At 41.8% G+C, this 22623-nt stretch overlaps 3 protein-coding genes and 1 long non-coding RNA gene across 7 annotated transcripts in view; 2 read left to right on the forward strand and 2 right to left on the reverse strand.

The window, feature by feature from the left end:
- Positions 1 to 2852, forward strand: part of LOC119731705 (agrin-like) — a 57642-nt gene extending 54790 nt beyond the window's left edge. For 2 of the 3 annotated variants that reach the window (XM_038204926.1, XM_038204924.1), the window contains exon 31: positions 207 to 2852. In XM_038204926.1, coding sequence (XP_038060854.1) covers positions 207 to 364 — 158 coding nt within the window. In that variant the 3' untranslated portion in view covers positions 365 to 2852. The remainder of the gene's footprint in view (positions 1 to 206) is intronic. The other variant, XM_038204925.1, reaches the window with a different exon arrangement.
- Positions 1723 to 18574, reverse strand: LOC119731706 (UDP-glucuronosyltransferase 2C1-like). 2 transcript variants are annotated; one of them, XM_038204928.1, is made up of 4 exons: positions 17541 to 18574; positions 6286 to 6508; positions 5618 to 5837; positions 1723 to 3389 (listed from the first exon to the last, which is right to left on the reverse strand). In XM_038204928.1, exons 1-4 carry the CDS (start codon positions 18444 to 18446, stop codon positions 3128 to 3130), a joined length of 1611 nt encoding a protein of 536 aa, XP_038060856.1. In that variant the 5' UTR covers positions 18447 to 18574; the 3' UTR covers positions 1723 to 3127. The 2 variants fall into 2 exon arrangements, with proteins under 2 accessions (XP_038060856.1, XP_038060855.1); XM_038204927.1 differs by lacking the exon at positions 17541 to 18574 and adding an exon at positions 12386 to 13588.
- LOC119731711 lies at positions 6465 to 10726 on the forward strand. The gene is made up of 3 exons (XR_005271483.1): positions 6465 to 6552; positions 9271 to 9331; positions 10648 to 10726. It is a non-coding gene; the product is annotated as an uncharacterized LOC119731711 (long non-coding RNA).
- A 1639-nt stretch (positions 18575 to 20213) lies between the features above and the next one.
- Positions 20214 to 21344, reverse strand: LOC119731707 (2-hydroxyacylsphingosine 1-beta-galactosyltransferase-like). Its single transcript, XM_038204929.1, has one exon. The coding sequence runs from the start codon at positions 21150 to 21152 to the stop codon at positions 20229 to 20231; it is 924 nt and encodes a 307-aa protein (XP_038060857.1). The 5' UTR covers positions 21153 to 21344; the 3' UTR covers positions 20214 to 20228.
- Positions 21345 to 22623: the final 1279 nt, after the last annotated feature.

Below are 22623 nucleotides of genomic sequence, written 5' to 3' on the forward strand. Positions count from 1 at the left end.
CCATAATATTTGAACAAAGGATGGTACCAGCATCCGGTTTTCACATCAGTAATGCTGAGTTTGTGCTCTTTTCAAATATGTAAAAAAAAACCCAATTGACCAGGGTCGACAGACGTCTCATTTAGATCGCATCACAATTGTGCTCTTTGACTGCATTGATCTCTTATCCTTAACACCTGATGTTCCGCATCTTTCTTGTTTCTCAGGCGGGCATTCAAGTCTCCAATCCAACGTTCCGTTTGAGTACAGAACGGGTTTTCAAGGCTGCATAACGGAGGTGGAGTTGGAAGAGAACAGTCTACATCTATACGACGACGCAAGAGAGGATAAACCATCGTCATTCTGTGACTACCCTGAGGCATAGCACAAAGCACGTTAGAAACATTTGAAGGAAAGAGGTGTTTTTATGAAGACAAAAATAGTCACAAGTTGTACATGTGTGTCATAAGGCCTTCTCACACTATCAGTTCGCCTACCCGAGAAAAACATGGATCCACCATGAGCGAAACTTGGTACGACTGAAGATGAGTTGACATTGCATAATACACCATAATGTACACAGGTCGACTGTAGATGTTGGATTTTGTACCTGGTTAAAAACACTCAACCTTTGTCCCAACCATTTCGTACGTGAAGAGTGCTGGACCTGTGTAGAAACTGTGTTGATTCTTGCTAGGGTAAAAGGTGGTGCGGTAATCTCTGGGTTTGACCGCGGTCTTACACTGAGATTTTGGATAGTGTGCAAGGCCTTATAGGTTTATGCTGCGATATAAGTAATGGTGCCCAATTTTGATGTTTGTATTGGCTTTCGATTCACAAATGCACTAGATGTTGTAACTCATCTCCAATTATTTTGATGCAGGAAAATGACAAACCGTAGAATGTTGTTCATTGTCACAGGTAATGTGACATGAAACACTGATATGAAACACTGATATGCACCTTGTAATCCGCACCCTCCGTTTTTTTGTAAAGTTACTAGAATATTTATGTTGATTACTTTTGTATTGACCAATGTGTATAGCAACCTTAGTACTTAAATATCAAAGCAGTTGTAGATTTGTACAGTACAACTGCCCCTTGAATTTCTTTTTTTATTATAAAATTGTCCACAATGGTGAAGTGGTGTATTTGAGTGACCATTGACGATTGAATTATTGAAGTGGATTGATCATGACCAAAAATCTACACAGTAAACCACTGATTTGAACTTTTAATTTTTTTTAACCAAAAGTATTTTCTTAAAAAATGTGGTGCTTTTGACGTAATGTATATTTTAAGCTGGAGAAACAAGAGATAGAGAAATCACTTAATTCAACAAGTAGAAAGGAAACGATATTTCTGATGTTTTGTCCGAGTAACTCTTATGGAAACTTTAAGAATATTTTCTAGGTATGTTTTGCAAGACTGATTTTTAACTTCATTTAGTCAATCAACTTTTCTGATGAATATTAATTTGTTGTGCGACATTTGAATTTTTCTTACAAATATCCTGAATTAGCAATATAAAACAAAAAATACATTGAGTTTCTTTTCTATCTGTAAATGATTTTTAATTTCCGTTTGACTTTTATTTTTTTTTAATATGTGCTAATTAAAATTGGGTAATTTGAATACATATCTCCACATTATATCATACATTTTTATCAGCAGAACGAAAATATTTAAAGTTCATTTATCTTGCACCACAGTCTTTAAAACAAAGATACTCCACATCAGTCATTTTTTTTCTATTCTGTAGTTTGGTGCATTTTAATTGAGCACTACATGGCCACTAATCAGTTAAAAGAATGATTTGATTTTAAGGATTTTTAAATGTGCATAGTGCAGACTTAACATTTCGAGTGATTAAAAAAAAGGTTGACTACGTGTATCACTTTAAATTGTTGTAAACATAAGCAATTTTCACTGTCCAAGAAATGTACAGCAATAAGCTTTTTTATATGTAGTGTAGTTTGTACGTCCTCTGTCTTTTAGCTAGCTATGTCTTTATTCACATTTATGTACACAATAGGTTTATTTAATATTTATTTGAATGCTGTTTTTTTTAAAGCAGACAAATCTTTCAATTGACCATTGTGAACGCAATGTTATTATTGTGAGAATTACAGGACCGGGATCGTCTTTCTAGAAACTCGACAGACTGAGTTTGTATTGAAATCTTGAAGTTAATACAATTTGCTACACAAGATAACACAACACACCCTGTATTGTAATATACCTACTTATCGTTTTGCAGAGTTTCAATTCGTCTTATCAGTGATGAATAATACCAAATTTGGCCTTAGTCTGCGCTACGGTGGTGAAATAGCTCAGCAGTCATAAACACTTTCAACTGGATAGGCCAAGTTGTGTCTTCCTGATACATCACATTAGAAAACGTATAAGTGTTGTTAACATTGGTGTCAGCGGTGGGATGCGCGCTTAAATATACGAGAACTCAAGAGGGCAGTTCCTGCTATCAATGACACAGTCGATCTTGTCTTTGTAATGACATACATACTGTACTATGCATTTACTGTAGCCGGCATACCGAAGCAACTTCTTATTTTTTTTTTGGTACTAAGCATGTAGACATATCCGTTTTCGCGCTCAGCGAGCAGTTATCAAGTTTATCATTATTTATATATTGTGTAAACTATTTAAAACAGTGCGATGGATCCATTTCGTCCACTTTTCGTGGAACACTCGCACTCAATCTTGTTATTTCTATGTATAACAGAAATTATGCAAAAAAATCGATTTCTTTAAAAAGTCAATATGAATTTAAAGCAAAGGCTGTCTGTTATTTTGTACATAGTCAATTCATTGTAGAAAACCAAGGTATTCCAATAAAATCAACTTAACAAAAATTGGCGGTGTCCGCTTTTGATGCTACGGGTATTCGTTGTGTAGTATAAAAATAGTGTTTAAGGGAACATATTACTGAGTATGAAGCAAAATAAATTGTATCGGGTAAGGTCCAAGCATTACAGGTAAATATTAATTAATTAGGCCTACATCAACAATTCTATTGGAATCTATTAGACGAAGCTTCCAATGAACTTAATTAATTTTGTACGTATCCACTAACATAATAAAATATTGGTACATTTTTTATTTCCCAACTCCCAAAAAGTGGAAACCATTATTGACCAGCCACTTCGACTTTTCTCGAACAGCACGTGTACTTGATGCCAACTATGATCGCTATGACTATCACAACATTGATGGCTAGGACGTCCAACATGAAATACTCGATAAATGAGAGCTGGAGGGCACGTGGTTTGAGATGCTGGGTGCCATGTTTGATCGCGTATTCAATCCAGTAGGCGGTCTCGTCAACGGGGGACATTCCACTGACTCGATCCTTCGCTATCTGTGACATGATCACTGCCGTGTCTTTGTACCTGTGAACACCAACAGAACGGGGTGTAAAATGTTGCTGGTAACGGGCCAGGTCTTCCGTTTGTTACTGGTGGGTACTGGTAATATCATCTGTGCCAGGCACTTATGGTTTTGGTTTTTAAATAATATGTTATGTAATACAGGTACTGATGCGGGTTGACAGTAAATGGCAATATAATAGAGCATGAAAGTTCGCCCCTAGTGGCGCGCTTCCGGCCCCTTGAATACGATAGTTAAGGTGCAAAAAATATAAAATGTGCAACTTTTTTGGGTACATTGATTTAAGAAAATCACCCTCGAAAACTGGCATCTCAACTATATGGAAACTGAAAAATCGCCTGACGTGAAAGAGAAATATCGTGCCAAAAATTGACCTCTCACATCGAAAATCTAAAATACATGTGGACTGGTGGAGTGGAACTCGGTGTTTTCGTGTCGTACAAAGATGAAACTTATTTGTGGCGGTCATTGGGTGAAAACTGACCTTTAATAGGAGATAAAATGTCTTATAGGACACGATTTTTTTGGGATAAACTTGAAGGACTAATTATCATTTACAAAGAAATCTAAAATGACCGTTGAGAACTGTATTCAAGCAAGCCCGACTAAATCTAGAACCCATCGGCTGTAGGGTGGTAAATCTTCGCGTCACCATTTTCGTTTTCACACAAATCGATGTGCCAAACAACCGTGATCGAACAAGGATACCTCAGTACGAAAATACCGGATGTGAAAGGTCGTAAGTAAAATTCGTTTTTAGCCATCTCCAACTGATTTCTCATCATTTTTTTCTCGTGGAGTACCAAGATGAAATTCCAACATGAATGTTTCTTGGGATGAATACGGTTAGAAATAAAGTATAGCAAGAGAAAGGGCAACCAGATGTCTGGAAGCTCAAAGACAAAATGACGTACTTTCAGGCTCCATTCTGATGGAAACGTACTTGAACGGAACTTGGACTGTTCGTGTTCATATCTGAACTTAAACGCCAATTTGGGAACGTCGTCTTGAGATTATGTTTCCTTGTCAGCTTTTTCTCAGCTGTTATTGCTGTTGAACGCGCATGCGCTCGTTCAAATACTTTATGATAAACAAAACATATTTGCCATCAGCACTGAAAATATCTGCCATGAAAAATAGGTTTAATACCAGCCATGCAATGTGATTATTTGTTTTAGCCAGCTCTTAGATTTGTTGCTGGTGGGTAGTCATGTTTGTTTGAAATAAAGCATTAAAATAATATAGGGGATGCGGGTTGCCGGCAAATTTGGCACTGTTGCCATGCTGCAACAGAAGGTTTAAACAACTTGAATTGAAGTTTTCGTGTTCAAATCTGAACGCCTGTTTGGGAACATCGTGTTCCTGTAAGGTTAGGTTTTCTGGCCAGCTTTTTAACTGTTAACAGGATGTTGAAACACGCATGCGCAATTTCCAATAATATTCCCATGTCATGGAGTTTAAAGTAACAAATACTTGCCAGGCACTGGGGAAAACAATAGGTTTCAAGCCATTGTAGTATGCAATGATATTTTTCTTTTTTCCCCCGAGTCTCACTTTCTTTGCTTTCAGATACTCTCGTAAATAGTACCATTGGGAGACACGTAGGCGTTATTATACTGTGACGGACAGTTATGCAGTACTTTTGTTGTCATTGCTTTCGGGCTCCGGCGGAGTGGCTTCTTTTGTTGGGGGACGCGGGAAAGGGTTGGCAAGATGCCGGGGTCATTACAAGTACAATTGTATTCATTTGCTGAGACTGTATGGTTTTTCTATGCTGGGAATGTTCAGTTGTGGTACTGGTATGGTATAGCAGTGTGGCAGTGTTGACCACAGAGTTGTTGTGCTGAATAAATAAGAGTTTCTTCAGAAGTTGGAAATCCTATGTGGTTTTCCTTTTTTCTTGTGTTTGGCCGGACTCGGAGGACAATTGCCCAATAAGTTCCTGGAATACAATACCTTTGGGAGACGTGTGGAATAGACATTTCAATTAGGCAAGATCAAGTTGCTCGTGGTTCAGTAAGTAAAAATACCACAATTTGTGGGGGTAGTAAGGGAAAATTGGGGTGAGGGGTCATGAAAGTCGAAAACAAATTGTGTACAAGTCCATGGGAATGTATCCCTAGGGTACAATTTTCGGTTTATATTTGCTATTTTCTGCTCGTAGCTGCACCAAATGTGCCCTATAAATAGCAGGCACTTTTCGTTTTCAAGAATTTGGACCAGGGCATACCTTTGATTTTGTATGATTTCGGTGATGGCCTCGTAGAGGGTTGTGTCCATGAGGTTCTTGATGTCCACCTTGACCGCCATCCCCCTCGTCCGGAGCCGGACGCAGTTGTCCCCCTGGTCGCCGAACACGGGCACGCAGACCACCGGCACTCCGTGGTAGACGCTCTCGTGAAGGCTGTTCAGCCCACCGTGTGATACGAACGCTCGCACTTTGGGATGGGCTGGTGAAAAATAATAATATAATGCCAATTAGTAATTACATTTTGTTTGTATCCCCTGTCCCATTCAATAGTGTTGCATAAACACACAAAATATAAAAAGTGTAAGACAAAAAATCGGAGGATTGCATAGTCTGCCTAGACGTCCACAGAAAAAAACCAGATTTTTTCCATGAAAAAAACATACATTGACATTTTTCCAGTCGATATTTCTTAATTTTTTCGAAGAACTGACAATACCTCATTAATGCTAGAATTCAGTGCATGCATGAGAAACCAGCCAGAGCTTAATGCTTTAACCAAATGCACTATGGAACGTGTAGTTCATGTCATCGGATTTTAGTTTTCGTTGTTCACGTGTGTCATGTGTAAGCCTAAAATGTGTTGAAATAAAGAGCTTCACTTTTGTGTTTTTTTAGTCTGTGATAGATGAAAAAATGTGATTTCGCACCTAACAGGTCATTTTGGGGTATCCTCGCCACTATGAGTGTGTTGTTTCCGACGGCAGAGGGCGCCCTACCGGAGAAGGCCCAGACCACTTTTTGCGGCAGGAGAGACAGGCTGGTTGCCATGGCTTGGGACTGTTGCTCCGTAAGTTGAGAGGTAATGAGGGTTCCCATGGTAACGACGACCAGACCAGCTTCACCGGAGCTGTTGGCAAATACATCTAGTTCCTGTTGTGGCAGAAAAAACACGAGACAGTTATCGGGGTTTTTCGGTGAGTAAACTTGAGATTGTTTTGCACGCTGTGCTCCGTGACCCGTGACCTCTATCTGTACCATTGCACGTGTAGTGCTTTTGAACAAAAAATGGCGCTAACGCGGTGCAGTACTCCGATGCTTCCCCCGCTCAGGCTTTCGCCGTGCAGTGTTGCTAAACCTCTTGGATGACGAGCTTTAAATTCATTCAGTGAAAATGTTGGTACCATCACCGAACTTGCTATAAAGTATTGAAATCTAAGTTATTTTATTTTGAAGGGGGAAAAAAAAATGAAACGACGCCCGCCAAAAAGGTCGTGTCCGGAAATTGGGCACAACATCGAAGGTTCGTTTATTATGGCGCACTTGAACACATCCCAAATTGGAAATGGCCAGATAGTTGACGATTATGAAAACCAATTATCTCCACTCACATATAATGTAGGCCTACATGGTTGTCGCAAAATGATTTCCTAAATATTTTTCGGTGGATTTTGACAGGATAAACTGCGCACTTACGAAACCATTATACTAAAGGGGCAATTGCACAGTGCCGGACGTACATTGTGGACATTTAACAGTGTGCATAATTATGGTTATAATCTTAAAGTGGATTTTAATGCTGCTTTAATGCACCACACTTATCAAAAAGAAATAATTCATCCGACTTTTTGCAGTACAGTATGTCCCCCAAAAAATGTCTGTCTGACTATTTTTAAAATAAGTACAAAACCATAAAGTCAATTTTTCTATTTTTTTTTATTGTGCAGATACTCTTCACCCTTGGCCTAAACCCCTATGAGTTTCATTGAATTTCCATCACGCCTAACTGCACAATGGTCAATTGATCACAACAACATTTTTGGACGCTGTTGACAAGTTCCTTGCCTTAATCAATTTCAGTGCTGTGTTATGTAAGCTGTGTAAAATCTAGTCCGAAAATTTGGGACTCTCAATACTGTGTATGAGAGTCCCAAAACTTAAGGTATTGAAAACATGCAAAACAAGAAAATATATAGACTGGCACCTTAAACAACCAGTCAAACAAAGCTTCAGTTCTGCATCAATCAACCGGCCAAAAGAATTTAAGAAACGTGGCATAAGCGGGAACTAGTCTTAATTTACTACACATTTCTCCATAGTCAAGCCACCAGACTATTGACACTGAATGAAGAGGTCAGTCTTTTCAAATAGTTGGACCATGGTTGGACATGTACCAGTCTAGTATTTAGCCCCATTTTGAAATCACTTGACTTCCTTCTCATGTGCCAAATATTGAAGAAAAGTCTCCTTAAAAAATTGAATTGAGTCTGCAAACTTGGTTGGTGACATACTGAGGACATTTTCTTTGCCCAGTGGAATTTTTGGAGAAATTTGCTGGCTAAACTGTGAGTAAAGTGGGCCTGATTTAGTTTTGCACGTTTCAGAGCACTCCAGAGCCCTGTCTGTGTAAAATCCTGCATGTTGTAAAAAAGGCTAAATGAATTGGGATTGGAATCATTTGCCCTTGAGCATTAAACTGAGGTCTTGCCATGATGACTGATAGCCAGGCAAACGATTCTAGTCCCAACCGCAGCCTTATGGGATTGGAATCATTTGCCCTTGAGCAATAAACTGAGGTCTTGCCAAAATTATGACTGATAGCCAGGCAAACGATTCTAGTCCCAACCGCAGCCTTTTTTTCGCATGGCGTGAATGATTTTACACAGCTTTATACATAACACAGCACTAAAATTGACTGAGGCAAGGAACCTGCTCACAGTGTCCAATCATGTTAATGTGATCAATTGAAAATTGTGCAGTGATGCATGACTGAAATTCAATGAAACTCATAGGGGCAATTCCACGGTTACTCACGTTACATTTTTGATGTACTTTTGAGTTTCCTTGGACTGTAATTACCTTACTGAAAAGGTTTAATAACTGTTATCCCCATGGTAAATAGAGTAGACCTAGACCTACCTAAGCACCAAAGATGACATCCAGAAAATTGGCTACTCACGTTTCGAAAATGTAATGTGAGTAACCGATTTTTGGGGTCTTGTTTATCATGCATAACACATTTTTCTGGATGTCATCTTTGGTGCTTAGGTAGGTCTAGGTCTGCTCTATCTACCATGGGGATAACAGTTATTAAACCTTTTTAGTAAGGTTATTACAGCCCAAGGAAACTCAAAAGTACATCAAAAATGTAACGTGAGTAACCGTTGAATTGCCCATAGGGGTTAAGGCCAAGGAAAAAGAGTATCTGCACAATCAATGATTTCCAAAATTGACTTAATGGTTTTGAACTTGTTTAAAAAATAGCCAGACGGCCACCTTTTTGGGGACATGCAGTGGTGGACAGGACGTAAAGGCCCACTAAGAGCTAAAAAATATCATGTTTCCTTTGCCTGAAAGCCCGATTTTGTGGGCTATCAGCTTTACTTCTTGTTGCTATTGAATTGGCATATGTTTGTATGTACATGTAATTATGTTATAAAAATATATTTAAAATAATTATAATAAATACATATTTAAAGTAATGACTGCTGTATACTGATTGGTTAACTGGTCACAAAAGAAATCGATTTTTTTTAATAGGGAGCAGGTAATTTTAACACGATCTTAGGGTTGGACGAACATGACCATATTAGGGGGTTGAGCTCTCATCACATTAGTGAGTGCAGCCTATTTTTATTTTACAATTTTATCGAGTTAGTGAATTTGATGATTTTTTTTCGTGTTTTCGATTTCAGCCGTATTTTGACGCAGAGGAGGCACGCAGTTTAATTTGGCATGCACTCGGGACAAGTACAGGTCTGTATGGTCAATTCTCTGCTTTCTTCATGTTGTCAAATGGGACGTTCCTGAAGTGCGGCCAATAGGGCTACAAAACGCATTTTCCGAATTATGTTAATTGGAAAGAGCATTGAATAGTAGGATAAAAACGTCCATACAACATATCCTTTTAAATTCATTTTTGTGTTGTTCTTGCGAGAACCATGCCAGAACGAATTTCGGGGGTCACAAAATTGATTCCGAAAAATCGAGCTGTTCATGCTGGTTGTAAATTCTGCCGCACAGTGGTTTGCATTCTGCGGAAGAAACAACAATCCGATAATGTGTACACAGATATCATGTTCACACACACAGCGTGTGATTAGAGACGGCTTGAAATACGTGTGCTTATGCCACAAATATCCGATGTAAAAAACGGGGGTTTGAGAAGTGAATAGAGAATCACCGATGCTGATTGGCTCGTTAAAGTGAATCGTACCTTTACTTTATTCATGTTATTTTTTTATACCGCAGTGCGGGCGACGTACCCGAACCACACACATATTAAACAATATGGAGCGCTTGGAAAAACGGCTGGTAGTATGTCACTTTGTTAAAAGGAAAGAAAGAAAATGATTACCAGCATATTTACCAATAATAGGGTTTTCTACGAGGATTAATATACAATTAATTAGTATGCAACAATCTGTTTACATTTCCTGTTACGCCGTGCAAATACCTGCAAAAGTTGAAAAACGTGTGCTTATGCCACAAATATCCGCCGCGTCCGATGTAAAAAAACGGGGGTTTTCCTCGGGAACGGTAATACATTAAGTTAGTTTCCTTTCTACCAGACATTTGAAATGGGTTTATAAGTAAACAATCCAAAACATGAAATGTTCGGGTATTTTAGGCCGTAATGTTCCTTTAACATGATGATCGACTTAACCCATTACCACTTGGTACCACATTGTATTACATTGTGTTTATTCACTGAAGAATCAATAAAGCCATTGAGTGCTCGGGCGGTTTTGGGCGCTACAGTGACTAAATGTTAATTTATTTATGCATGTAAGCCCAGATATGGGCACTGATTACCTTTTCTTTAAATTGCAAACATGCCAGCAAATGTTTGCACATTGAAATATATAAAAAAAAAATTAAAACAATTGAAAAGTAAAACAATAAAAGAAACATAATTGCTCGGTGCTGATTGGTTTACTAATGACACAGAAAACGCTTCACTGCGTTTCATTCACAACTGCGATAATACTGTGGTTCATTTTGCCTAATTTCAATACAACCCGCAAATTGAATAAATTAAGAACCCCGATCACTTAATTTGTTTTAATCAGATCCGTTCTACGGTGTGCATACGTTTACCTCAATGAGTTGACTCGGTGGACCGGTCAGAACTCCCCCTACAAACCTGACGTGTGATGGTAAAGGTCGAACGAAATCAACAAGAAAGTTGGAGCTAAAAATCCACATTTCGGCTTCCGGAATGAGTTGCTGGAACGTGACATCCGGTCTCAAGTTGTGCCTCTGTTGAACGATTTCGAAGGTTTGCAGAACAAGTTTGTTGTAGAAGTATCTCACCAGATGGTACATCAGTGTATTTTTGAAGCGCTGGCGGAAAGTCAATTGATCGGGAAATTCGCTGGTACGTTCGGGAACATAGGCGGGACTGACAGGGTTACCAGCGAATATATCATGTTCCGAGGGTACCATCGACGTCAAGCCAAAGTGGATAAAGGGGATAGAGAGTTTTTGGCTTAGAAGAACGTAGCAACGGAAAACGGTATCCCCTACAATCATGTCGTAATTTGAGGCGCTCAATTTTGCGATAAGTTCGGTATTTTCAGGATATCGTCGCAGAAACTTGCGTTGAGATCGAAAATTGTGTGATCATCCTGACCTGGATAATCTGGTGGAGGTAGTTCATCAATGACGTCATTGGGAGCACAGCCGCGAAGGGCACTTCGAACATATTTGTCTATGTTGCGGAGCAGTGTTTCTAATGAAAAGGATCTCTGGACGGGAATGATGTCCATATTTGGCGGGAAATCTCGGCCATCCTTACCGCTGTCGTATGATTCCTGATCGATGGAGACAGTCACGTGATGCCCTCTTCGAACCAACGACTTACTAATCGCAACGCCCGCTGGGTAATGACTACCAATACCTCCTGCAAAAACGTAAAGGATTCTGCTGCCTAAAGCTACTGCACGAAAAAGCACGATATGGCCCGACAAGCAGCAAATCAGAATCAGATACAAGGCTCCCATTTCTAGTGCACTCGAGGTTTACTGCCGTTGCACTTTGCAATTCAGTGTCAAAACACAGACTATGTAGACCTAAGTGAGCATGAGTTCCAAGACAAAGCAAATGAGAACATACTTAGTGTCTTAGCTTTAATAAGCAAGCATGTATTATGCATTAGACTTTGTGTGAGAAATGAATAGAGAATCGCCGATGCTGATTGGCTCGCTAAAGTGAATCGTACCTTTACTTTATTCATGTTATTTTTTTTACCGCAGTGCGGGCGACGTACCCGAACCACACACATATTAAACAATATGGAGCGCTTGGAAAAACGGCTGGTAGTATGTCACTTTGTTAAAAGGAAAGAAAGAAAATGATTACCAGCATATTTACCAATAATAGGGTTTTCTACGAGGATTAATATACAATTAATTAGTATGCAACAATCTGTTTACATTTCCTGTTACGCCGTGCAAATACCTGCAAAAAGTTGTGGTGATTTAAATAGTGTCGTGGGGAGTGTGGCCTAGTGGTAAGGGTTCGTGACTCATGATCAGAGGGTCAGGGGTTCGAATCCAGCTAGCTGCTGGCCATTATCTTGTGTCCTTGGGCAAGCCACTTCACTTCCGCTCGCCCTCTCCACCCGAGAGTATCAACGGGCACCGGTATTAGCTGGGGAGTAAATTGCGATGGATTAGCATCCCATCCAGAGGGAGTAGAAATATCTCAGTCACTTCATGCTACTGAAACTGGAGATGTACGCCGGCCTGATGGGCCACATTGGCTCGTAACAGACTTTACTTTACTGAATGATGTGCTTATACTTACCTCAATGAGTTGACTCGGTGGACCGGTCAGTACTCCCCCTACAAACCTGACGTGTGGTGGTAAAGGTCGAGCGAAATCAACGAGAAAGTTGGAGCTAAAAATCCACATTTCGGCTTCCGGAATGAGTTGCTGGAACGTGACATCCGGCCTCAAACGGTGCCTCTGTTGAACTAGTTCAAAGGTTTGTAGAACGAGTTTGTTGTAGAAGTATCTCACCAGATGGTACATCAGTGTATTTTTGAATCGCTGGCGGAAAGTCAGCTGATCGGTAAGTTCGCTGGCGCGTTCGGGAACGTAGGCGGGACTGACTGGGTTACCAGCGAAGATATCATGCTGCGAGGGTGCCATCGGCGTCAAGCCAAAGTGGATAAAGGGAACGGAGAGTTTTTGGCTTAACAGAGCGTAGCAAAGAAAAGTAGTATCCCCTACAATCATGTCGAATCTTGAGGCGCTCAATTTTGCGATAAGTTCGGTATTTTTCAGGATATCGTCGCAGAAACTTGCGCTGAGATCGAAAATTGTGTGATCATCCTGACCTGGATAATCCTGTGGAGGTAGTTCATCAATGACGTCATTGGGAGCACAGCTGCGAAGGGCACTTCGAACATATTTGTCAATGGTGCGGAACGTTGTTTCCAGTGGAAAAGATGCCCGGAAGGTTATGGTTTCCACATTTGGCGGGAAATCTCGGCCATCCTTAACGCTGTCGTATGATTCCTGACTGATGCAGACAGTCACGTGATGCCCTCTTCGAACCAACGACTTACTAATCGCAACGCCCGCTGGGTAATGACTACCAATACCTCCTGCAGACACGTAAAGGATTCTGCTGCCTAAAGCTACTGCACGAAAAAGCACGATATGGCCCGACAAGCAGCAAATCAGAATCAGATACAAGGCTCCCATTTCTAGTGCACTCGAGGTTTACTGCCGTTGCCCTTTGCAATTCAGTGTCAAAACACAGACAATGTAGACCTAAGTGAGCATGAGTTACAAGACAAAGCAAATGAGAACATACTTAGTATCTTAGCCTTAATAAGCGAGCATGTGTTGATGCATTAGACTTTGTGTGAGAAGTGAATAGAGAATCGCCGATGCTGATTGGCTCGTTAAAGTGAATCGTACCTTTACTTTATTCATGTTATTTTTTTTATCGCAGTGCGAGCGACGCACCCGAACCACACACATATTAAACAATGTGGAGCGCTTAGAAAAACGGCTGGTAGTATGTCACTTTTTTTAAAAGGAAAGAAAGAAAATGATTACCAGCATAATTACCAATAATAGGGTTTTCTACGAGGATTAATATACAATTAATTAGTATGCAACAATCTATTTACATTTCCTGTTACGCCGTGCAAATACCTGCAAAAAGTTGTGGTGATTTAAATAGTGTCGTAGGGAGTGTGGCCTAGTGGTAAGGGTTCGTGACTCATGATCAGAGGTAGGGAGTGTGGCCTAGTGGTAAGGGTTCGTGACTCATGATCAGAGGGTCAGGGGTTCGAATCCAGCTAGCTGCTGGCCATTATCTTGTGTCCTTGGGCAAGCCACTTCACTTCCGCTCGCCCCTCTCCACCCGAGAGTATAAACGGGCACCGGTATTAGCTGGGGAGTAAATTGCGATGGATTAGCATCCCATCCAGAGGGAGTAGAAATATCTCAGTCACTTCATGCTACTGAAACTGGAGATGTACGCCGGCCTGATGGGCCACATTGGCTCGTAACAGACTTTACTTTACTGAATGCTGTGCTTATACTTACCTCAATGAGTTGACTCGGTGGACCGGTCAGTACTCCCCCTACAAACCTGACGTGTGGTGGTAAAGGTCGAGCGAAATCAACAAGAAAGTTGGAGCTAAAAATCCACATTTCGGCTTCCGGAATGAGTTGCTGGAACGTGACATCCGGCCTCAAACTGTGCCTCTGTTGAACTATTTCGAAGGTTTGCAGAACAAGTTTGTTGTAGAAGTATCTCACAAGATGGTACATCAGTGTATTTTTGAAGCGCTGGCGGAAAGTCAGCTGGTCGGTGAGTTCGCTGGCGCGTTCGGGAACGTAGGCGGGACTGACGGGGTTACCAGCGAAGATATCATGCTGCGAGGGTGCCATCGACGTCAAGCCAAAGTGGATGAAAGGAACGGAGAGTTTTTGGCTTAGGAGAACGTAGCAAAGGAAAACAGAATCCCCAATAATCATGTCGTAATTTGAGGCGCTCAATTTTGCGATGAGTTCGGTGTTGTTCAGGATATCGTCGCAGAAACCTTCGTTTAAATCGGAAAATGTGTGATCATCCTGACCTGGATAATCCGGTGGAGGTAGTTCATCAATGACGTCATTGGGAGAACAGCCGCGAAGGGCACTTCGAACGTACTTGTCTATGCAGCGGAGCGATGTTGCCAATGACAATGATCGTTGGAAGGGAATAATGTCCATATTTGGCGGGAAATCTCGGCCATCCTCACCCTTGTCGTATGAACCCTGATCGATGGCTACGGTCACGTGATGTCCTCGTCGAACCAACGCCTTACTAATCCCAACGCTCGCTGGGTAATGACTACCAATACCTCCTGCAGTCACGTAAAGGATTCTGCTGCCTAAAGCTACTGCACGAAAAAGCACGATATGGCCCGACAAGCAGCAAATCAGAATCAGATACAAGGCTCCCATTTCTATTGCACTCGAGGTTTACTGCCGTTGCACTTTGCAATTCAGTGTCAAAACACAGACTATGTAGACCTAAGTGAGCATGAGTTCCAAGACAAAGCAAATGAGAACATACTTAGTGTCTTAGCTTTAATAAGCGAGTATGTATTATGCATTAGACTTTGTGTGAGAAATGAATAGAGAATCGCCGATGCTGATTGGCTCGTTGAAGTGAATCGTACCTTTACTTTATTCATGTTATTTGTTTTTACCGCAGTGCGGGCGACGTACCCGAACCACACACATATTAAACAATATGGAGCGCTTAGAAAAACGGCTGGTAGTATGTCATTTTGTTAAAAGGAAAGAAAGAAAATGATTACCAGCATATTTACCAATAATAGGGTTTTCTACGAGGATTAATATACAATTAATTATTATGCAACAATCTGTTTACATTTCCTGTTACGCCGTGCAAATACCTGCAAAAAGTTGTGGTGATTTAAATAGTGTCGTAGGGAGTGTGGCCTAGTGGTAAGGGTTCGTGACTCATGATCAGAGGTAGGGAGTGTGGCCTAGTGGTAAGGGTTCGTGACTCATGATCAGAGGGTCAGGGGTTCGAATCCAGCTAGCTGCTGGCCATTATCTTGTGTCCTTGGGCGTTTTTACCAATTATAGGGTTTTCTACGAGGATTAATTATTATGCAACAATCTGTTTACATTTCCTGTTACGCCGTGCAAATACCTTCAAAAGTTGTGGTGATTTAAATAGTGTCGTCGGGAGTGTGGCCTAGTGGTAAGGGTTCGTGACTCATGATCAGAGGGTCAGGGGTTCGAATCCAGCTAGCTGCTGGCCATTATCTTGTGTCCTTGGGCAAGCCACTTCACTTCCGCTCGCCCCTCTCCACCCGAGAGTATAAACGGGTACCGGTATTTGCTAGGGAGTAAATTGCGATGGATTAGCATCCCATCCAGAGGGAGTAGAAATATCTCAGTCACTTCATGCTACTGAAACTGGAGATGTACGCCGGCCTGATGGGCCACATTGGCTCGTAACAGACTTTACTTTACTGAATGCTGTGCTTATACTTACCTCAATGAGTTGACTCGGTGGACCGGTCAGAACTCCCCCTACAAACCTGACGTGTGGGGGTAAAGGTCGAGCGAAATCAACAAGAAAGTTGGAGCTAAAAATCCACATTTCGGCTTCCGGAATGAGTTGCTGGAACGTGACATCCGGCCTCAGACTGTGCCTCTGTTGAACTATTTCAAAGGTTTGCAGAACGAGTTTGTTGTAGAAGTATCTTACCAGATGGTACATCAGTGTATTTTTGAAGCGCTGGCAGAAAGTCAGCTGATCGGTAAGTTCGCTGGCGCGTTCGGGAACGTAGGCGGGACTGACAGGGTTACCAGCGAAGATATCATGCTGCGAGGATACCATCGACGTCAAGCCAAAGTGGATAAAGGGAACGGAGAGTGTTTGGCTTAACAGAACGTAGCAAAGGAAAACAGTATCCCCTACAATCATGTCGAATCTCGAGGCTCTGAATTTTGCGATTAATTCGGTGTTTTTTAGGGCATTGTCGCAGAAGATTTCGTGCAGACGGGAAATTGTGTGATCATCCTGACCAGGATAATCCGGTGGAGGTAGTTCATCAATGACGTCATTGGGGGAACAGCCGCGAAGGGTACTTCGTACGTACTTGTCTATGGTGCGAAACACTGTTTCCGGTAGAAATGATGTCGGGAAGGGAATGATGTCAATATTTGGCGGGAAATCTTGGCCATCCTCACCCCTGTCGTATGAAGCCTGATCGATGGAGACAGTCACCTGATGTCCCCGTCGAATCATTGCCTTACTAATCGCAATTGCTGATGGGTAATGACTCCCATTGCCTCCTGCAGTCACGTAAAGGATTCTGCTGCCTGAAGCTTCTCAAAGAAAAAGCGATATGTGAACGCAGAAGTAGCAAAATAGAATCAGATGCAAGGCTCCCATTTCTAGTGCCCTCAAGGTTTATTGCCGTTGCGCTTGCATTTCTGTGGCGAGAAGACGGACTATGTAGGCCTAAGTGAGCATGAGTTCCAAGTCAACACACTCAGTGTCGTAGCTTTAATGAGCGAGAATGGATTTTGCATTAGCCTATGTGTGATAAGCCAATAAAGAATCATCGCTGCTACTGACTGGCTCGTTAAAGTGAACAAAAACCTCGGCCTCAGTCATAAATACTTATATGTCCACTCAACAATTCGCCAATACCCTGATGCATTCTAAGTGCCCGAGTCCCAGTGCCGAGAAGTAGAAGGTTTTGAAAAACGGCTGGTAGTATGTCACGTTGTTGAAATGCTGGAGGGAAAAGTAATACCAGCATAATTTTCAATAAAGGGCATTTTACAAGGATAAACATACAAAAGATCCCGCAAATTTTCTTTTACGCTTTATAAATATAGTACAAAGTCAAGCTGTAGTGTTTATAAAGAAGTACTTGAAGTATTGCGTGCTAATACTTACCTTATTTAGTTGACTCGGTGGACCGGTCAGTACTCCCCCTACAAACCTGACGTGTGGTGGTAAAGGTCGGGCGAAATCAACGAGAAAGTTGGAGCTAAAAATCCACATTTCGGCTTCCGCAATGAGCTGCTGGAACGTGACATCCGGCCTCAAACTGTGCCTCTGTTGGACGATTTCGAAGGTTTGTAGAACGAGTTTGTTGTAGAAGTATCTCACAAGATGGTACATCAGTGTATTTTTGAAGCGCTGGCGGAAAGTCAGCTGATCGGTGAGTTCGCTGGCGCGTTCGGGAACGTAGGCGGGACTGACGGGGTTACCAGCGAAGATATCATGCTGCGAGGGTACCATCGACGTCAAGCCAAAGTGGATGAAAGGAACGGAGAGTTTTTGGCTTAGAAGAACGTAGCAAAGGAAAACAGAATCCCCAATAATCATGTCGTAATTTGAGGCGCTCAATTTTGCGATGAGTTCGGTGTTGTTCAGGATATCGTTGCAGAAACCTTCGTTTAAATCGGAAAATGTGTGATCATCCTGACCTGGATAATCCGGTGGAGGTAGTTCATCAATGACGTCATTGGGAGAACAGCCGCGAAGGGCACTTCGAACGTACTTGTCTATGCAGCGGAGCGATGTTGCCAATGACAATGATCGCTGGAAGGGAATAATGTCCATATTTGGCGGGAAATATCGGCCATCCTCACCCTTGTCGTATGAACCCTGATCGATGGCTACGGTCACGTGATGTCCTCGTCGAACCAACGCCTTACTAATCCCAACGCTCGATGGGTAATGACTACCAATACCTCCTGCAGTCACGTAAAGGATTCTGCTGCCTAAAGCTACTCCACGAAAAAGCACGATATGGCCCGACAAGCAGCAAAATAGAATCACATACAAGGCTCCCATTGTGCCCTCGAGGTTGACTGCCGTTACTTTGTAGACCTAAGTGAGTGTGAGTTCCAAGTCAAAGCGAATGAGAACCCACTCCATGTCTTAGCTTGTATAAGCGAGAATGGATTATGCATTAGACTAGCCTATGTGTGAAACGAGAATAAAGAGTTATCGCTGCTGCTGATTGGCTCGTTAAGCATACTGAACAAGACCTTGACTGTAGTCATAAATATGTATCTTTCCACTCAACAATTTGCCAAACCCCTATGCGGCTCAGTGCCCAATTCACAGTGCCGACTGAGATATGAGGGTTTCTAAAAAAAACCGCTGGTATATTTGTCACGTTGGTAAAATGCTAGAGAGAAAATCATTACCAGCATAAATTGTAGAAGTGTCTTACGACGTTGAACTTATAAACATATACTACAGAATAATGTAAATTTCCTTTTGCGCTTGATAAATACCGAGCCTACAAAACTTGTATTTTTTTTTTTTAGAGCCCCTCCCCCTTTACGCATGGCGTCCACACTTGTTCCACCCCCCGTACGCATACGCATTCCGGTGTACAGTAAACATGTACCAGATATGTATGAACATGTCCATGTAGTACGAATGCGCTATGCTACCCGGCTAATTGAAGCAGTTTTTTTATTGGCGATTTTGTAGTTGAGGTTCTTGAACTTACCAAACTAGTTATAGCGACATTTAAAACCAACAAGAGTGTCATGAATAGAGGGCAGGGTTTGATTTTTTGTTGGAAATTTTTGGGTAAAACGATGACGAAGACGACAAAATGCAACACGAAAAAAAAAAGATGGCGATCACCGCGACGCACCGTAATGCGCCAAAACCGCGTTGATTCACATTGCATGAACTGTAAAATGCGTACGAAAATCGCATTTTCGACAGAAAGATACTGTTCAAATTCCAAACAATTATTGTCGTTAGATTTAAGAGAATTCAGCTTTAGTTTACGGAATTTGTTTTGAAACTATCAAAAACTCTAGTGACTCTAAGTACTCGACTAATGCCCGTATCACAATCGACTTTGTATCATGTCGCTGGCTCTGAAGTTTTAATATGACCTCTAAAAGGCGTCGGTCGGCTGGCGGAAGCTGACACTGGGAAGATTATCTAAATGGTGGGGATGAAGTGTATGTGTTTTCGATGCATAAAAGCTGGTCCTGGTATACATGTTGGTATTCATTATGAGAAAATACATTTATTTTAAAGACAATTTATTGAAAGCTAATTTTTGCTCTGCGTATACGTACGCATTGACTGCGATCCCCTCCCTCGTGTATGTACGCATGGTGTACGCAATGTTAACATCAACCCCCCCCCCCTCCCCAGTCCATGTAATAGACCCATGACGAATGCCATGGATCTATTATGTGATCTGATTCGCCGATTAATTAGGGAAGACCCCGCCTCTTGACCTCCCAGATTTTGACCAATCAGCGGGCGCTTTCTATATCAGGTCTTCGGTCATTCACCCGTATACGCGTCATAGACAATGGATTAAAAAAAAAATGCGTAACGCGCTCTGTATCATGTTATGCGACAATGCGCCCGGCTGTTGTTGCATTACAAAACACTGCATTCGAATTGACCATTCAAACCATTTAGTCCTGATTTTACGAAATGACGTCACGATTTAGTAAAGTCGACTCCGATTGGCTGGCGCGCGGCTTGTATATATGTATATCTAGACATAGCAGACGCTATACAGGAGTCTTGCTCCGTGGATAACGGGTAATACTCAGACTACCCCCCCCCCCCGTGCGTATACTTACTTTATAGACGACCCCTTACCTCAATGAGTTGACTCGGTGGACCGGTCAGAACTCCCCCTACAAACCTGACGTGTGGTGGTAAAGGTCGAGCGAAATCAACGAGAAAGTTGGAGCTAAAAATCCACATTTCGGCTTCCGGAATCAGTTGCTGGAACGTGACATCCGGCCTCAAACTGTGCCTCTGTTGAACTATTTCAAAGGTTTGCAGAACGAGTTTGTTGTAGAAGTATCTCACCAGATGGTACATCAGTGTATTTTTGAAGCGCTGGCGGAAAGTCAGCTGATCGGTAAGTTCGCTGGCGCGTTCGGGAACATAGGCGGGACTGACAGGGTTACCAGCGAAGATATCATGCTGCGAGGGTACCATCGATGTCAAGCCAAAGTGGATAAAGGGAACGGACAGTTTTTGGCTTAATAGAGCATAGCAAAGGAAAACAGTATCCCCTACAATCATGTCGTAGCTTGCCGCTCTTAATTTTGCGATAAGTTCGGTGTCGTTCAGGATATCGTCGCAGAAAATTTCGTTCAAATCGAAAAGTGTGTGATTGTCCTGACCTGGATAATCCGGTGGAGGTAGTTGATCAATGACGTCATTGGGGGAACATCCGCGAAGGGTGCTTCGAACATATTTGTCAATGGTGCGGAACGTTGTTTCCAGTGGAAAAGATGCCGGGAAGGTTATGGTTTCCATATTTGCTGGGAAATTCCGGTCATCCTCACCCCTTTCGTATGAATCCTGATCGATGGAAACGGTCACGTGATGTCCCCGTCGAGCCAACGCCTTACTTATCTCAACGCCCGCTGGGTAATGACTCCCAACACCTCCTGTAGTCACGTAAAGGATTTTACTGCATGAAGCTACTCCGATACAAAGCAAAATATGGCCCGACAAGCAGCCCAATAGAGTCAGATACGAAACTTCCATTTCTAGTGCTCTCGGAGGTTTACTGCCGTTGACCTTGCCTTTCAGTCTCAAGAACCCGGACTGTGACAGCAAACAAGCCGACAAAGTCAAACCTGAAATGATCACAGGCCAACCTGTTCAAATTCCTAGCTACATGAACTAAAATATATTCTGCATTATATGAACGAGAGCCCATAAAGACGCGCCATTGACTGCCTAGTCAAAAATGGTTTGTGACTAATTTACATAAAATAAGGTCTAGTTATAAATGTATGAATATGGATTTTTTCCACTCAACTGTTCGCCAATATCCTCATGCGGGCAGGTCAAAGTGCCCGAGTCCTTGCCGGGAAAACTGCTGGTAATACATGTGTGTCACGTCGTTGAAATACCAGCATAATTTTCAACTATAGAGATTTGACATTGTCTTAAGAATCAGTTATATGTTTATGTGGCCTCGTGGTTAAGGGCACTGATTCGTGGTCTGCGGGTAAAGCTGCAGGTTGTGGGTTCGAGTCCTGGCGGGGTCATGGTGCGTGTGCCCTTGGGCAAAGCACTTTGTCACTAATTGCTTCTCTCCACCCAGGAGTAAATGGGTACCTTTGAGGGCAGAGATGGCTATTGTGATTGAATTAGCTTCCTTGCGCCTAACAGGCTGCATCGAGCTGTATACTCCCCAGGGAGCTGAGATGGTATTTGGAATGTTTCATGTGCCCAATGAGCAGGGGTAATAATGATGTAGAGCCTTGAGCACCAGTCCTGGTGGATACGTGCGCTTTATAAATAACCACTGTTATTATTATTACTATTATTTATGCCACAAAAATACCAGGGAAAATATGAAGTTCATACTTGTTTGATTTAAGCATTTATTAATTTGAACAACTGCATCCTTTAGGGTAGTCTATGTTATAGACCACGGCGAATGTCATGGTCTATTACAGCATTTGGTTCCGTGGATAACGGGTGGTACTCAGACTACCTTTAGGGATCAATAGATTACAAACGCATTGGCAAGTTACTTCCGGTTTGATGACGTTATATAAAAAAGTGCTAAATTTGTACTTGTTTATTTTAGAAAGGTTATGCTAGATAAAGTGAAAAGAACTTCTGGAAAAGCTAATTCGCACGTATGTGTGAATGCATTCAATATTAACACGTACCTGACGTCCGGTTTGATGACGTCACAGCATAAGACATTATTTTGAAATTCTCCCTACAATAACATCCAGTCTGATGACGTCATCATCGTTAATCGTTGTAATTTGGTACTTTATAACGCCATGATGACATCGCAATTTTTGTCACATCTTTGGACACCGATGATGCATGTTTGTGCAAAGTTTCATCTTCATCCATTATCCATTAGAGAGATTTGTGTGTGTGTTAAGTTTCTCTGAGCGTCCTGTTCCTATTTTCATAGTAAAACCTTTTTTTTACATATAAAAAGAGAGCGGACGATTATTTAATAGTGTCTCTCAGACGATCAGTG

The sequence above is a fragment of the Patiria miniata genome, unplaced genomic scaffold, assembly GCF_015706575.1.
Source record: "Patiria miniata isolate m_02_andy unplaced genomic scaffold, ASM1570657v1 HiC_scaffold_24, whole genome shotgun sequence".
NCBI lineage: Eukaryota > Metazoa > Echinodermata > Asteroidea > Valvatida > Asterinidae > Patiria > Patiria miniata.

Coding starts and splice junctions, on each gene's coding strand:
- LOC119731706 (XM_038204928.1), bottom strand. CDS start 18,446: ATGGGAGCCTTGTATGTGATTCTATTTTGCTGCTTGTCGGGCCATATC. Junction 6,509..17,540: donor CACCGAGTCAACTAAATAAG/GTAAGTATTAGC, acceptor CTGCCACAACAG/GAACTAGATGTATTTGCCAA. Junction 5,838..6,285: donor ACCCCAAAATGACCTGTTAG/GTGCGAAATCAC, acceptor ATTTTTCACCAG/CCCATCCCAAAGTGCGAGCG.
- LOC119731707 (XM_038204929.1), bottom strand. CDS start 21,152: ATGGAAGTTTCGTATCTGACTCTATTGGGCTGCTTGTCGGGCCATATT.